This window comes from Gossypium arboreum, chromosome 2 (assembly GCF_025698485.1).
Source record: "Gossypium arboreum isolate Shixiya-1 chromosome 2, ASM2569848v2, whole genome shotgun sequence".
Taxonomy (NCBI): Eukaryota; Viridiplantae; Streptophyta; class Magnoliopsida; order Malvales; family Malvaceae; genus Gossypium; species Gossypium arboreum.
This window is the reverse complement of record NC_069071.1, coordinates 108,679,194-108,694,066: the sequence shown is the minus strand read 5'-3', so window position 1 is coordinate 108,694,066 and position 14,873 is coordinate 108,679,194. Positions and strand designations below refer to the sequence as shown.

Here is a 14,873-nt window from a genome sequence, read left to right as displayed (position 1 = left end):
CAATTTTTAGGTGAGAATAATAAATTTTTGGTGAAAGGACTAAATTGTAAAGAAAGAAAACTTCTTTTCTTCTTACTCTTTCTCACGTTGGTTTGCATGGAAAGGAAAGATGATGAAAATTCTTCATCTTTCTTTCCTTATATACTAAATAAATAATAATAAAATAATATTAAATATCTCATAAAATATTAATAAAATAATATTTATCTAATTAATTAATTTAAAATATCATCAACATAATCATTACATTCTAGAATTCTCTCTCTTACTAATTGACCATTTTGCCCTTCATGATCTTTTAGAATTCCATCCTTGAGTCATCATTTAATTTGGTAAAATTGCAATTTAGTCCCTCATAGTTCTTCACTTATTCAATTTGGTCCTAATTTATCCATTTTCATTAGTTTCTAGATCATTCTACCCTTAAAATATTTACACTATTGGTCCTTCAACTTTTTCATATTTACACTTTAACCCCTTAAGTCTTGAGTATTTACTCTTAGGCAACAAAACTTTTTTGACTTTTACAATTTAGTCCTTTCCTGAATCAAGATATCATAATTTACTTCCCAATGTTGCCATAACTCAAAACTTCCCTTTTTATCACTTTATTTCCTTATTTTATTATATCAAGGATAATATATTACTGTAAAGATTTTCGGGGTATTACACCCCCTACCTTTCTGTACTTCGTATGGAATGGTTAAGTTTTTTATTAGATCAGCTTTGTCCAAAGGGGTTTGGAAACCTATACGTTTATCTCGTTCCGGGCCAGTTCTTTCGCACATTTTCTTCACTGATGATCTTGATATATCTTGCAAAGCGGATGAACAGCATGGAAGGCTTTTAAAAATTATTCTGAATAACTTTTGTGAGTTTTCAGGTCACAAGGTTAATTCCAGGAAAACTAACATCTTCTTTTCCAAAGGAGTTGAGGAGCCCATGGCTGATTTTCTCAGTAATTTACTTGGCTTCCTGAAGGTGGATGATCTTGGTCATTATCTTGGAATTCCTCTGTTTCATAAGAGAGTCACTAATAGCACTTTTCACTTTGTGATCGAGAAAGTTCGTATGAAGTTACAAAGTTGGGATGCTCGTTAGTTATCTTTTGCTGGTCGAGCTACTCTTGCGCAATCAGTTCTTCTAGCCATTCCCAGTTATTTCATGAAATCCATGATGATTCCTAGGAAGATTTGTGATGAGATTGAATGTCTGGTAAGGCATTTCATATGGGGGACCTCAGATGGTAAGAAAAAGATGTCGTTAGTCGGTTGGGACTCTATCTGCCAACCAAAGTGGTGTGTAGGACTTGGCATGAGACAATTACGGGATCAGAACATCGCTTTCCTGCTGAAACTTGGTTATAATTTAGTTTCAGATGACGAAGCTCTCTAGGGTGAATGATCCCTTTCTAGTTAGTATAGCAAAGGTGAAGAGCTCTTTCCTTTGGAAGTCGCTTTCAAAAGTTTGGAACCTTCTACATGATAATCTGATGTGGTCTGTAGGTAATGGTAATAAAGTTCGGTGTTGGAAAGATTAGTGGATTCCTATTGTTAGACCTTTGATTAATTACTTACCTGCCTGTGCTAACATTAATACTAATTGTTTGCTTAGTGATTTGGTCACAAGAGATGGCAATTGGAACCTTAATTTTTTGCAAGATTGGCTACCAGAGGAGGTTATTGCTCACATTATGAGAATTCCTCCTCCTCATCCAGATAAAGGACTTGATAGGCTGTCTTGGCGACACACTTAAACTGGAGCTTTCTCTGTTAAAAACGCATACAAAGTGCTAAAGGAGGACTCTTAGAGTTCTAGAGATGAGTTATGGAAGAGAGCGTGAAAAATTCCGGGTCCGCAAAGAGTTCGCTTATTTTTTTTGGATAGTTCTTCAGCAGGGACTCCTCACTAATGTGGAACTAGTTAGGCATGGCTTAGCTATTGATTCCTCTTGTTTGATATGTTGACATGCTTCTTAAGATATTTTGCATATTCTTCAAGACTGCATAGTGGCTAAGGATGTCTGGAAACAGGTTGTTCTGAAAAACCATCAACATCATTTTTTTTCTAACTCTTTGCACGATTGGATTTCTTTCAATTTACAGGATACTTTGATACTTTCTGATGGGGACATCAATTGGGCTTGTCTCTTCAGATTATTAGCTTGGAGACTATGGAAGAATCGCAATCTCTTTATTTTTCAAAGGAAATCATGGAGCTCTAGTGAGATCATTAAAGTTTCAATGTGCTGGGCCAAGCATTCGTCTTTGAGTTCCAGAGAAGGCTTGAGTGATAGTATAGCTTTATCTCATGAGGAGCTTTCTTCCAAGGATTAGATCTTTCTCAATATTGATTGTGCTGTTCAAAAAACTTCAGGAAGAGCAGCTGTTGGAGGAGTGGTACGAGATGGCACTGGTAACTAAGTGATGGGTTATAACAGATTCTTAGGAAACTACTAGATTTTTGATGCAGAACTCTGGGGCATTCTGGATGGTTTAAGACCCATCCAACGCAAAGGCTATAGCAACGTGATTATTCATTCAAATAGCTTGGAAGTTGTCAAAGCTATTCATGATAGCGGTTCGAAGAGCTCAACTTCCGCTTTGATCAGGAGAGTACACCGAATCTTGTCCTAAGAAAGTCATTGGATTTTAAGATACATTCCCAGGGAGGATAACCATTGTGCAGACTACATTGCCAAACTGCTTTTGGAAGAGAGGAGGATTTACATCTGTTTGAATCCCCTCTAGATGAAGTGTTAGATTTCCTTAAGTCTGACAAAGGGAGGATCTTTGTTCCTTCTGAACATCTCATATAATTTTATCTTACTTTGTTCTTTTTTCACAAAAAAAATAATGTTATTTTTAAAATGTTTATAAACGCAATTATAAATAATGTATATTTGAATTAATTATAATACATCACCAAACACAATCACAAAATAAAAATCAAAATATTAAAAAGAAACCTAAAAATTAAATTAAAATAAATCTTAAAACATCTCATTCCTTAGTTTCAACTTTGGCGAAGACTCCTAGAGGTGGATTGGCATTTATATGGTTATATTACATACTATGTCTGAACGTAGCCGTTTGTATCCAATGCGGTCAAAACCACCTAAACATAAAAATAGTAAAGCCAATTAAAAATATAATAAAAATGAGGTGGCAAGTTTTTATTGATTTGGCCACGGAGTTCGCACTCACACATTTCTTACTTGAGCCCACGAAAATCCCAAGGCACTAAATCCCAGATATACTTGCCTTAAATCACCAATCACTTTCCTAATCAGCTTACAATGACAAACTTCAACCAATAATAACCCTCCACGTAGGAAATCAGCCACACACAAGAGCGAGTATTATTTCAGCTCTGTACTCGCGAGCGTGATCTAGCAACTTACCTTTTGTGTGTCATTCACTTTTTAAACTGCTTTCGTCACTCCTTAAAAGCTCTGTAAATCTAAGAGACAGAACGGACCAAAAGAAGAAGAAAAAAAGAAGAAGGTGAAGGTATATTATAGCTTTGCGATAATGGCGAGAAGTGTTTGCGTTTGGTTTGCCTTGGCTGCAATTGTATGCTCTTTATCGGCCATTTCTGCTGAAGAAAGCAGTGAATCGAAAGAATTCGTTTTGACATTGGATCACTCTAATTTTACTGACACTGTTAGCAAGCACGATTTCATTGTCGTCGAATTTTACGCTCCTTGGTAAGCTTTTTCATTTGTGTTCTTAAAGTGCATGCAATGAGTTTAGTAGACGATTTAGAATTCAAGGAGTTTGTCTTATAAATTTTTAAATGGTGATGTTAAATTAGATATAATTGTTTTTCTGATGATTTCTTTTTCTTGGAAATGATTTTCAATTTGAGCTTAAAGTGCATGCAATGAGTTTAGCGGACGATTTTTTATTTTAATCTGTGTTCTTAAAGTGCATGCAATGATTATATAAAATATATATATAATTTGAACTCGTAAACGGAAACAATCATTTACTATTGAAGCAGCGAGAAATTTTCATAAATCCTACTTTCTCTTGTAACTAGCATGAAAATCCTATTTTGTTATCTAAGTAAAGCAAACATGATCCATAGTTGACAACCTACAGATATATGATCTGTACACTTATTCTTTAATTTAGCAGTGAAACGCTTCCGTTGCGAGAGATTTTACCTGTTTTTCAATTTACATTTTTTTTTTTTGTTTTCCTGATATACCTTGTTAGTGTCGTTTACCTTCTTATGACTAAATAATCTTCTTTCCTTGTACTCTTAGGTGCGGGCACTGTAAGCATCTTGCTCCCGAGGTAGACAATATTAGATTCCCCGAAAAGCATTGATTTTTCTTGATAATTTATACGTTTAAATGGCTGCTAATGATTAAACTTCTTGTTTGTTGTCTAGTATGAGAAAGCAGCATCCATTTTGAGTAAACATGATCCTCCAATCTTTCTAGCTAAAGTTGATGCCGATGATGAAGCAAACAAAGATTTAGCAAGCCAATATGATGTCAAGGGCTACCCTACGCTTCAAATTTTGAGAAATGGAGGAAAGAATGTTCAAGAATACAAAGGTCCACGTGAAGCTGATGGTATTGTAGAGTATTTAAAGAAACAAAGTGGCCTTGCTTCTGTTGAAATAAAATTAACAGAAGATGCCAGTAACCTTATTGATGACAAGAAGATAGTAATTGTAAGCTCTCTGTTCTCTGTTCGTTTGTTTCATTGGGTTTTCATCACAAAGATTAGCTGATATGTATATACATGTTTTTTTTCTAGGTTGGGGTGTTCCCAAAATTTTCTGGGGAAGAGTTTGAGAGCTATATGGCACTCGCTGAGAAATTACGTTCTGATTATGACTTTGGTCATACTTTGGATGCTAAACAACTTCCCCGTGGTGAATCATCAGTTGTTGGCCCTCTTGTTAGACTTTTCAAGCCTTTTGATGAACTCGTTGTTGACTTTAAGGTAACTGGTTAATTGAATGTATCTATATCTATAAGTTTCTGTTGTTTAAGATTAGCTATTTTACAGAAGTTAATTGCTTACAGGATTTTAAACCGGAAGCTCTAGAGAAGTTTATTGAAGAATCTAGCATTCCTCTTGTGACTCTGTTTAACAATGACCCAAGCAATCACCCCTTTGTTGCGAAGTTCTATAACAGTCCCAATGCTAAGGTAAATTCAAAAGTCGGAAACTAGAGTGTGACTGGTATTCATTCCATAAAAAGCGTTATCTTGGAGTACTAACTTTATTCATGTTTTCTAAACTACCATATAAAAATTTCTATTCATCCTTTTAAGTTCGTCTACTAATATGACTTCTGAATCTGGGTAGGCTATGTTGTTTGCTGACTTGAGTACTGAAGGATTTGATTCATTGCAATCAAAATATCGTGAAGTTGCGGAGCAATACAAAGGAAAGGGCATTAGTTTCCTTTTGGGAGATGTTGAGGCTAGCCAAGCTGCCTTCCAGGTTAGTCTCTACTCGAAAATGGCGACATGTTTAATGCCTTCGCTAATTGCTACCTTAGTCTAAACTTTTCTGTTGGATGGAAAATAGTATTTTGGAGTTGAAGAAAGCCAAGTACCTCTAATCATCATTCAGAGTGATGATGGGAAGAAGTATTTTAAACCAAATTTGAACGCTGATGACATTGCACCATGGGTGAAGGATTTCAAGGTAATGAATTTGGTGATGGTTATCAAGCATAATGAGATATTCTCTTTAGTGGTTGTATTCTGTTTTGCTCACCAAAGTACTTAACTGCAGGAAGGAAAAGTTGTACCGTACGTGAAGTCTGAACCTATTCCCAAGGAGAACAATAAACCAGTGAAAGTGGTGGTTGCTGACACCCTTCAAGACATGGTTTTCAAATCAGGGAAAAATGGTGCGTCTATTTAGTAGTTTGCTTTATGCTTTTTACCCCCGTATGATGAATGCTTAGAATTGGTATGGAATTGTATTTCTGCAGTTCTGCTTGAGTTTTATGCCCCTTGGTGTGGACATTGCAAAAAATTGGCACCAATCTTGGATGAAGTTGCTGTCCATTATGAAAAAGATGCCGATGTTTTGATCGCAAAATTTGTAAGTTTTTATTGTATATTTTTCAATTTCTAAGGTTTCAATTTCAGTTTAGATTCTATATTTTTATAATAGAAAATGGTTTAAAACCAAACTTGTTCACCATTACAGGACGCAACTTCAAATGATATATTGGATGAGAACTTTGATGTTAGAGGTTACCCAACTGTCTACTTGAGATCAGCTAATGGAAATATTACTCCATATGAGGGTAATAGAACCAAAGAAGACATTGTTGACTTCATTGAAAAGAACAGGGACAAACCTGTCCATCAAGAGTCGCTTAAAGATGAGCTCTGAAAAGGCCAGGGTGTAAGTTTGTTGTTTACATTTTCTAAAATAAATAAAAAAAATGTGAATGGGGGTATCAAGTTTTGAATGGTGTTTGTGTTTTGGCAGGGATTTGAGCAGAGACAAAGATACCCAGTTTCATAAAAGAACCACTGTGGACTTTGACTGAGGGATGATGCTTCATCTGCCAACCTGCTCTCCTCTTTTTGTTAACTGTAGCCGCAGCGGCTTTCTTTTTTTCTTTTTTCTTTTTTTAATATGAAAACATGTGTCGATGAATAATGCAGGATCTGTAGCCTAATACAAATTCGACTTACATGAAAATGATCTTCTCTGGTTTAGCATAATGTCTTGTTGGACTTCAATGACGTGAAAAAAATTAATAATATAAACATGGTAATAGAGATATAATAATTATTTGATAGTGCACTTAATATTAAAAATAATAAAGAAATCAACTATGTTTAATAACTTCAAAAATCGACTTATATCTAAATTATTATTTTTCCTTAAATCTTATAAAAGCATAACCCAAATTAATTATTTTTCCTATTTTGATACCTAAATCTTTTTAGTGTAATCTCAATGTTAACTTTACATAAGTTATTAATTTGATCTTTAGATTTTTTAAGCTAAATTTAATCTTTAATTTTTAAAAAGAATTAAAATCCATCAATTTTCTTAAAAAAAAGTCTAAAAATGTTTTTAAGAAGAATACTAATTAAAATGTCAACTCTATGATAATTTACTTTTACTTTATGATAATTTTCTTTTTGCAATTTTATGAATTTTTATTTTCTAAAATTTTCATTTTATTTTGATTTTATAATTTTTGAAATTTTTTTGACGTGACATATAAAATAAATGATGTTTATGTTAACAGATGTGCATGCGAATTGTCACACCAACAATTTTAAAAATTATTGTTTTAGACATCATTTTTGCTATAAAAAGGCGATTTGATTCTTTTTTTGTAAGTTAAGAGTTAAATTTAACTCCAAAAAAAAAATAAGGGCCAAGTTGATAGAAAATGTGTAAACATTGAGGGCTAAATTTATCATTATACCAATATTTTTTGTCATAAGTGATACCTAAACTATTATTTTGTTACTCATTTTACACAAAATGTCATATCCATTAAAAAATTTCAACCAATAATAATTTATCATGTCATGTAAACTTAAAAAATATTTTTAATTCTTTCATTTTCCTTTTTCTTTTACATTATATATCTCTAATTTTTTTCTATGTTTTTTTCTTATTTTTTGTAATGTATGACAATACCAACAATGCTAAAATTTACTTTCATAAGGCCGAGATGCTAGCGATTAATTCTGTTTTTGAACTTCTTCGCTTGCTTACTTGACCTGACAAGATTAAAAAAGTTATTTCATCGATCAGAACTAGTGTTTTTAAAATCAAATTGGAACGCCCCATTGAATTGATTGGGGTATCGATCCAAAGATAGGGGTTAAACCGATTAACCTACAAACTGATATAGGCTAGTTGAACCAAGCTAAAACAATTGAATTGATTTTCTCTATTTTTAAATATTTTTTATTTTTATGAATCTTTAATAATTTATTTGATCGAACATGAAGAATTGATCAAATTAAGATCGGGTAGCCTAACCTGTTCAACCATTGGTCCGATTCTAAACAAAGAAATATATATATATATAAAAGAGGAAATGATATTTTGTCCTTTTTGCCATATGTCAAATTTTAATTAGTTATTTTTTAAAAAATAGACTTGACAATTAATCTATCGAAATACCAATTTGAAAAAAATCAAGTACCACTTGTAACATGATATTTTAGGTACCAATTTTGGGGTTAAGCTTTTTTTAGATATATTTAACGTTCAACTTAGAAAAAAATAATTTAGTTTATTACTTGTGATAAATTTTTTTAACGTATTATAATAAGAAAATGAGTATAATTTTCATTTTTTCAATTTCTTTTGGCTACATTTAAAGAAAATTATCCCATATAAAAACTTGTAAATGAGCTGTAAGTCTTTAAAAGATTAAAAATTAAATACATTAAAAAAATAAAGGATTCCACAAGTTATGTGAGATTTTTAAGTGAAGTTGAAGAATTTTTATTGATTGCATGAACATATAAATAATTTAAAATATGAATAAATATAATTTTCTAATGTGATTTTTATTTTTATTTTAGATAAATTTGACTCTTAATTTTGTAAAAGAGATCAAATTACCATTTTTCAACGATGTTGGTAAAATAGTTTACATATCAATTTGCTTATTTTTAATGCTAATATGACAATATTTATCTTATAGGATAAACCACAGCAACTTGCTTTGTCAACTTTAATTGCAACATCATCCAACTATTAGTGGTGGATTGCACCTTCAATCTGATAATGGAACATCAAATTTCCACAATCTAGTTGCACAAAGTAATTTGTAAACCATCATCTGCCCTCAGTTTGCGAAGCTTAACAGTTGCAGGTGTCAAAACCGGCAGACCAGTATTCTCATCTCTCCACACCAACAATACCATGTTATCTTCTTTGAAGAGCCACAAATACATTGAGGCTTAGTTACTCAAAAATGAGTCTCCCCATATTTGAACCCCAGACATCCTACACTTACAAGAGTCCTTACCGAACCCAGACTCCTGGCTTATATTTGGACATAAGTTGTGGATGTATCTAACACTCACCCTAGTCCAGTCTAATAGCAATATAGCCTACTCATGTATCTAACACTCACCCTAGTCCAGTCCAGGTTAGCTTTTGGGAATCAGAAAATGGGAATATGACTCCATCACCGTTGATGCTTGCCCACGACTTCTTCAAGTGCAATGAAAAACAACTCAAAAGCTACATTCTTCCATTTTGAATACAAAGTAACGATTTGTCTTGGTTCCAGTTATCAGGGTGGAAACAAAAACAGAAAAGGACGGGCTCAAGTCTCACAGTTACTTAAAAGACCAAAACCATACATCTGATGTTCGTTATTGACGATACAAAGAACAAGAACATGATGCATAACAATTGGTACAACTAAAATACATTTATGTATAAATATGAAGAGTCAAAAAGTGGTAACAGACAACAAATAAAGTGAATGAATGGAGGGAACTTGAAACCAAAGACTAGAAGCTAAACCATGATCTGACAAATGCATTTATATCTACATATAATCTTAGCCCTTAGGCACCAATAAGATGATGAGTTGATTGGGTCAACCAAAATGTTTATGGTAGTAATATAAAACAAAAGAAATTAAAGTTCTATCCAGTCCTCCCGGGTTGTTGGATGGGAAATACAAATCATGTATCAATCTGATAAAGAAAAAAATTCGAGTTCGAGCATAGAAGACCGACCAGATGAAATGCCATAGGTGTATAAGACTTGAGCCTGAATCTTCAATGCAAGTATTTGTGCATATGGAGATTGTTGTTTCCATGAGAATTCATCAGCCATACCAAATCAAACAATGGTTTCCATATGCAGATGGGATAAGGCCTAGAATGCTCATATTTTAGGCCCTTTCACTTCTCTATCTTAGTATCTTCTTTTTCATTGTTCTTGGCTTGTGAGTTGTTTTGCATTTCAAGTAAATTCTGCTGTTCCTCTGTCTCTTGAACTGTAGCTTCACTGACAGCTTTGGGCTTACAGCTTGTCGACTGCTGATACATAACACCACCTAGCATACAAATCAAGAGCCCCACAGTCCCCACGAAAGTCGAATGTTTGTCCCAAATAACCAAATTAATCACAACTGTCAATAGCTTGTTAACTATACCAAGAACAGTAAACCCTGTAGCAGAAATTGCCCTTCGGCAAGAGAACCCAAAGAAAGATATGGCCAACCCAAATAAACATGATAAACCCACAGGTAGAATCACTTGAAAAGAGTGCCAATCAGACTCATCCGAGATTTCATGCTTTATTTTCTTCAACTCTCCCATTATTAGTAGCTCAAGAGGAAACAATAGGAGAGCCTCAAGATTATTGTACAGTACAAGACCCCATGTATTTAGACCAATAGTCATTACCACATGCTTTATATAAACAAAATCTATAGACATACTTACCAAGTATGCAGCAGCCCAAGTATAGGCAGTTAATGTGAACTGGTAATCAGTAAGAACATAAAGGACACTGCCGCCAAAGATGGTGCCTAATGAGATCCATGTCTTCAATGAAGGCCAAGGTTGGCTCAAGTAAAGGGTCTCTCCTATTGCAACAAATATAGGAACCGCTGATCGGAAGACAATGAAAGTGTCAACATTAGCATGTAGGAGGAGCTCACTGTTGGTAAAGAGAGAGAGATAAAATATAATGGCTGCAGGTAGGAACTGCCCCATGGTCCGAAGGTCAAGTGGATCATGCTCTAGGACCTTAAACCATCCACAGAGAACTACACCAGCTGCGCTTGTCAGATACTGCAAAGCAGTTAGTGCCCCTGGATAAGGAAATTTCATTACAGCCCATTTGTTGATGATGGAGAGAAGAGAAGCTGAAATGCAGTATCCTGCCGCCACTCCATAGACAGATACTTGCTTTAGTACACAACTATACCATGTTTCTTGGGCATCACCAGAGGGAACCAAGACTTCAGGACCACGGTCAGCAGGATCCTCCACATCCTTAGACATCTAAAAACAAAACAACTACAAGTTTATTACTAGGTCTAGCTATTAGCAAGCACGTATTGTGTATACATGCATTTCACAGGCCCTGTATATGCATGCACCTATCTTGGCTGCAAGATAAACATGCATAAAAAGTAATATTTTTCTCCAGTTGAGGTCTAAAATCAACATAAATAAAAAATCAGTTTCATTCTATAAGGAAGCAGTAGAAAGGAAATATTGCAACATATTGAGCAACATTTTGGGTTATAAAATAACAATCAGACTCATCCACAGCCAAACAAATCTCTTTTGTTGATAAAATAAATACTTAAAAGTGGCTTTCTAGACTGATACCAAACTACAGAAGGAACTTCTCAGCTAAAAGGATTAGCAACACAAGGTCAAGTCATGGGAATCACCGTTTAATATAAAAATGTTAAAGAGTTGGAGACAAATGCAATGTGGTTATTAGTAAGACTACAAACAAATCAATATAAAAACCAATATGGAATGCATCAAATTTGGAAACAAGCACTAAGAAACTGATAATGATCTAAACTAAACAATTTTTAAGATTAAAGTCCAAGATAAATAGCCAGAACCCAAGAAAATGCCAACCCTGAAGCAAACTAAGGCTCCCAAAGCACATCTATTAGATATAGCACTCAGTTGACTCATGGCAATATTCAGATATAAACAGAAAGATATATGACTCTACTACTACCACGAGCAGCCTCGTACAGATGAACCAAGGAATGGCAAGGGCAGGATAACCACAATTTTGGGTACTGATACTTGAACCTAATAATATTTCACAATACCAAAACCCAATTAACTACCTAACTAAATTTTCAATCTTGTCACCTAAATCCCACACAAGTTAGATAAGTAAAATGTCTGCTAAATGCCTGAATCTCTTAATTACCCAAAATTTCCAACACATCGGTTCAGCAGAAAGAATAAACAGATCAAGAAAAGTCAATAAATCGAACTCTTCGATAAACTACATCAAAATCTTTCAAAGTTCAAACAGAAAACAAAAAATATAGAAACAACTGAAGCTAAGAATTGATGCGAAGAAAAAAAGTTTCAAGCAGACAAATAAGAAATAAATGAAACAAACATTAGGCATACAACGATCTGCAATGCTCCTCAATCACGGTGCTCAAACAGCTCTAGGCCTGAGAGCACTGCACCACTACCCTGCTGCATGATTGCAACTGAGAAATATGGTGTATGTCACTAATTCCAACTGATAATAACCTTAGGAGAATCACATCCCAAGAGCTAGCTCCTAGGGCAAAAGGTTATATCTAAAAAGGAAATCCCATACTTTCATACGGAATCCAAAGCCCCGTACCGCAGTTAGGCATGTACCAATGAAAAAGGAAAAAGAAGGGATTGCACAAATAAAATGTAGATTTATAAGGAAATAAAGGCAGCAAATTTCACTTTCATTGTATATTTCATCAAAAGAAACAAGTCTGAGAATCGAAAAACAACATCTTTGCTTAAGATTATGGGCTGGAATGGCTCTGATAATATATTGACAGATTACACAAAAACCCACAAAATAAAAACAGGGGAAGATAAAAACCCAGATGGAAATCAGAAAATTTAGAACAAAGTGAAGTGGAGTAATGCAATGGGTCAATAAAAATGAAAGAGCATGACAGTTTCAGATCAGTGGAACATAGGAGTGCAAGAGGAAATCGAGATTTATAAAAGAGAATTTTTTACCTGGGAAAATTAGAAAGGTTGAATACACTGCGTAGATCTTTGAAGTACTGGTAGCTACTTGCGAAACTGTTTCTTGCTTGTATTGGTTTTTAATTTTAATCTCACTCTCACTTGTTTTCTTTTTTCATTTTAAACGGTGATGTGATGTGAAAGCTGGTTAAAGATTAGAGCCAACCCAGATTTGGTATCTTTAAGATGACATTTCAGTTAAGTTTTTCCCTACGATTTGAATTTTTATAGATTTATTTTATTTTATAACTTATAAATATTATTTGATAATTTTTTAACAACTTTTAATATCATAAAATATTTATTTTATATCATAACAATTTAAAATAAAATATATATTAAATAAAAAACATAATTTTATTTGGTTTCGAGTGACTACTTTTTTTAAGCTTACATTCTATAATCCGTCACAACACCTTAGTTAAAATCGATTTTCAACTTTTCTTGCTCAACCTTACCAAACCCTCTCAATATGTTATTTATTAATATATGATTTTTTTAAGTTACTCAATATATGTGTATTTTTTGGAAGGTATAAAATTCTTATTATCGAGCCTTTTTGGAATTAAGGAGGAGACAAGAAAAGAGAATTTTGGCTGACTTAATTTTAAGATTCATTAGGTAGCATTTGGTAAGATAGAAAATAGTCACTTCTAAGAATTTAATTAGTTGAAAAGTTATTTCAACATTTGGTATGTCAAATTTTATTTAAGGTAAACTATCAAAATAGTCTCTTTTGTGTTCTTTTAACTTTTCTTTTTTCTTTCTTTATTTTTCATTCTCTCTTACTTCTCCTATTGTTTTTCTCCCTTCCTCATCTCTTTTAACGTATTTTTTCTGCTTTTTCATTTGTTAAAACTTTTTTATGTTTATGAAAAAAGAAAAGGTGAAAGCTAAAACTAAAATAAAACTTGCTTTACATATTCTCAACCCACAATTACAAACCCTCATCGTCCATCATCATTTTAGTGAACCAATTTGGATCTCTCAATGACCTAGTCCACAAAGTCGTCTCACTCGAAGACCTCACCAGTTATGACTTATGACAGTCCACTCTCAACAATATTTCACGAGCCTATTCCCGTAACCTCTTTACCAACCGCCACGACCACTTTATCTATCTTACCTACAACATTCTCGCCTTCTCGGAACTACGTTGTCTCACAGATTCTTCAAACGAGCTCTACACTCTCAATGACTAAAACGACCAAAGTACAAAGCTTACCCTCAACTTTACCTGTAACACCCCAAACCCGGCCCAGACGTTATGACCGGATCCGACATGCCATATCGAAGCGTTCAAAACATTTTATATTGTTGATCCAGAAAAACTTACTTAGTGTTTTAAAAGATAATTTCATTATAGGTTAAAGTGAATGGAAGCTGTGCACCAGGTAGGAAACCGGAAAAGAGTTGGTGAGTCCATCGGACTGCTTAAGTACCAAGCTCCCTTCGGATCAAATCTTAGACATGCATACCGCCATTGCCACACCTTAACGTCATGGATATTTCTAGGAAACCGATTTGATTAAGTCATTTTTAGGAAAAGTGATTAATTTTGGAAAATACTTTCATTGCGGAAACTTTGCTTGTTGTCGTGTTATTTTGAAATCAATTGTTGTTTTTTTTTTTGAAAACGCGCCCTAAATCTATCCAATCTCAACAGTTAAAATAAGTAATACCTATCTTAGTAATACATATTAAAACCATCAAAAATAATTAAGCGGCCTTATTACATTTAAAACCCAATACTTCAAACGTAAATAAAAGATGTCCATTCACGGAAGAAAATCAAACTTTCGAGCAGGTGGCCACTCAATTCCCTCAGACTCCAAGCCCACTATGGGTGGGGATTACCTACGTGTATGAAAATAAAAGGGGTGAGTTTGGGGAAACTCAGTGTGTAAATTAACCCAACCATAGCCTATATCACTCAAACCATAGAAATAGAATAAGTTGGCCTTAGCCTGAGCAATTGAGAATAAAGCCCATAGGCCCATAATGTAACATAATGAGATATTACATGTTTATGCGTAAACCCAACCCAGATTCATCCATAACACCCCTGCATCAGTCTTACACCATGTGGGAGATTACTCGACCCACCCAACCGCTACACACCACAGATATCGCAATGAGG

At 34.0% G+C, this 14,873-nt stretch overlaps 2 protein-coding genes across 3 annotated transcripts; one reads left to right on the top strand and one right to left on the bottom strand.

The window, feature by feature from the left end:
• Positions 1-3,422: 3,422 nt before the first annotated feature.
• LOC108460986 (protein disulfide-isomerase) lies at positions 3,423-6,695 on the top strand. The gene is made up of 11 exons (XM_017760725.2): positions 3,423-3,709; positions 4,274-4,304; positions 4,402-4,689; positions 4,776-4,964; positions 5,048-5,173; positions 5,334-5,471; positions 5,559-5,678; positions 5,769-5,886; positions 5,971-6,083; positions 6,192-6,392; positions 6,480-6,695. The coding sequence occupies exons 1-10, from the start codon at positions 3,534-3,536 to the stop codon at positions 6,378-6,380; spliced, it is 1,488 nt and encodes a 495-aa protein (XP_017616214.1). The 5' UTR covers positions 3,423-3,533; the 3' UTR covers positions 6,381-6,392; positions 6,480-6,695.
• Positions 6,696-9,497: 2,802 nt separating this feature from the next.
• Positions 9,498-12,941, bottom strand: LOC108457958 (GDP-mannose transporter GONST3). Of its 2 annotated transcripts, none has more exons than XM_053025138.1 (2): positions 12,725-12,941; positions 9,498-11,020 (listed from the first exon to the last, which is right to left on the bottom strand). In XM_053025138.1, the coding sequence occupies exon 2, from the start codon at positions 11,003-11,005 to the stop codon at positions 9,896-9,898; it is 1,110 nt and encodes a 369-aa protein (XP_052881098.1). In that variant the 5' UTR covers positions 11,006-11,020; positions 12,725-12,941; the 3' UTR covers positions 9,498-9,895. The 2 variants fall into 2 exon arrangements, with proteins under 2 accessions (XP_052881098.1, XP_017612668.1); XM_017757179.2 differs by having other exon boundaries at positions 9,498-11,005.
• Between the last annotated feature and the right edge of the window lie 1,932 nt (positions 12,942-14,873).

Bases quoted from the DNA above. Each gene is read 5' to 3' on its own strand.
- LOC108460986 (XM_017760725.2), top strand. From the start codon at position 3,534: ATGGCGAGAAGTGTTTGCGTTTGGTTTGCCTTGGCTGCAATTGTATGC. The intron at 4,965-5,047 runs GTAACTGGTTAA...AATTGCTTACAG, and splicing joins AACTCGTTGTTGACTTTAAG to GATTTTAAACCGGAAGCTCT. The intron at 5,174-5,333 runs GTAAATTCAAAA...GAATCTGGGTAG, and splicing joins ATAACAGTCCCAATGCTAAG to GCTATGTTGTTTGCTGACTT.
- LOC108457958 (XM_053025138.1), bottom strand. From the start codon at position 11,005: ATGTCTAAGGATGTGGAGGATCCTGCTGACCGTGGTCCTGAAGTCTTG.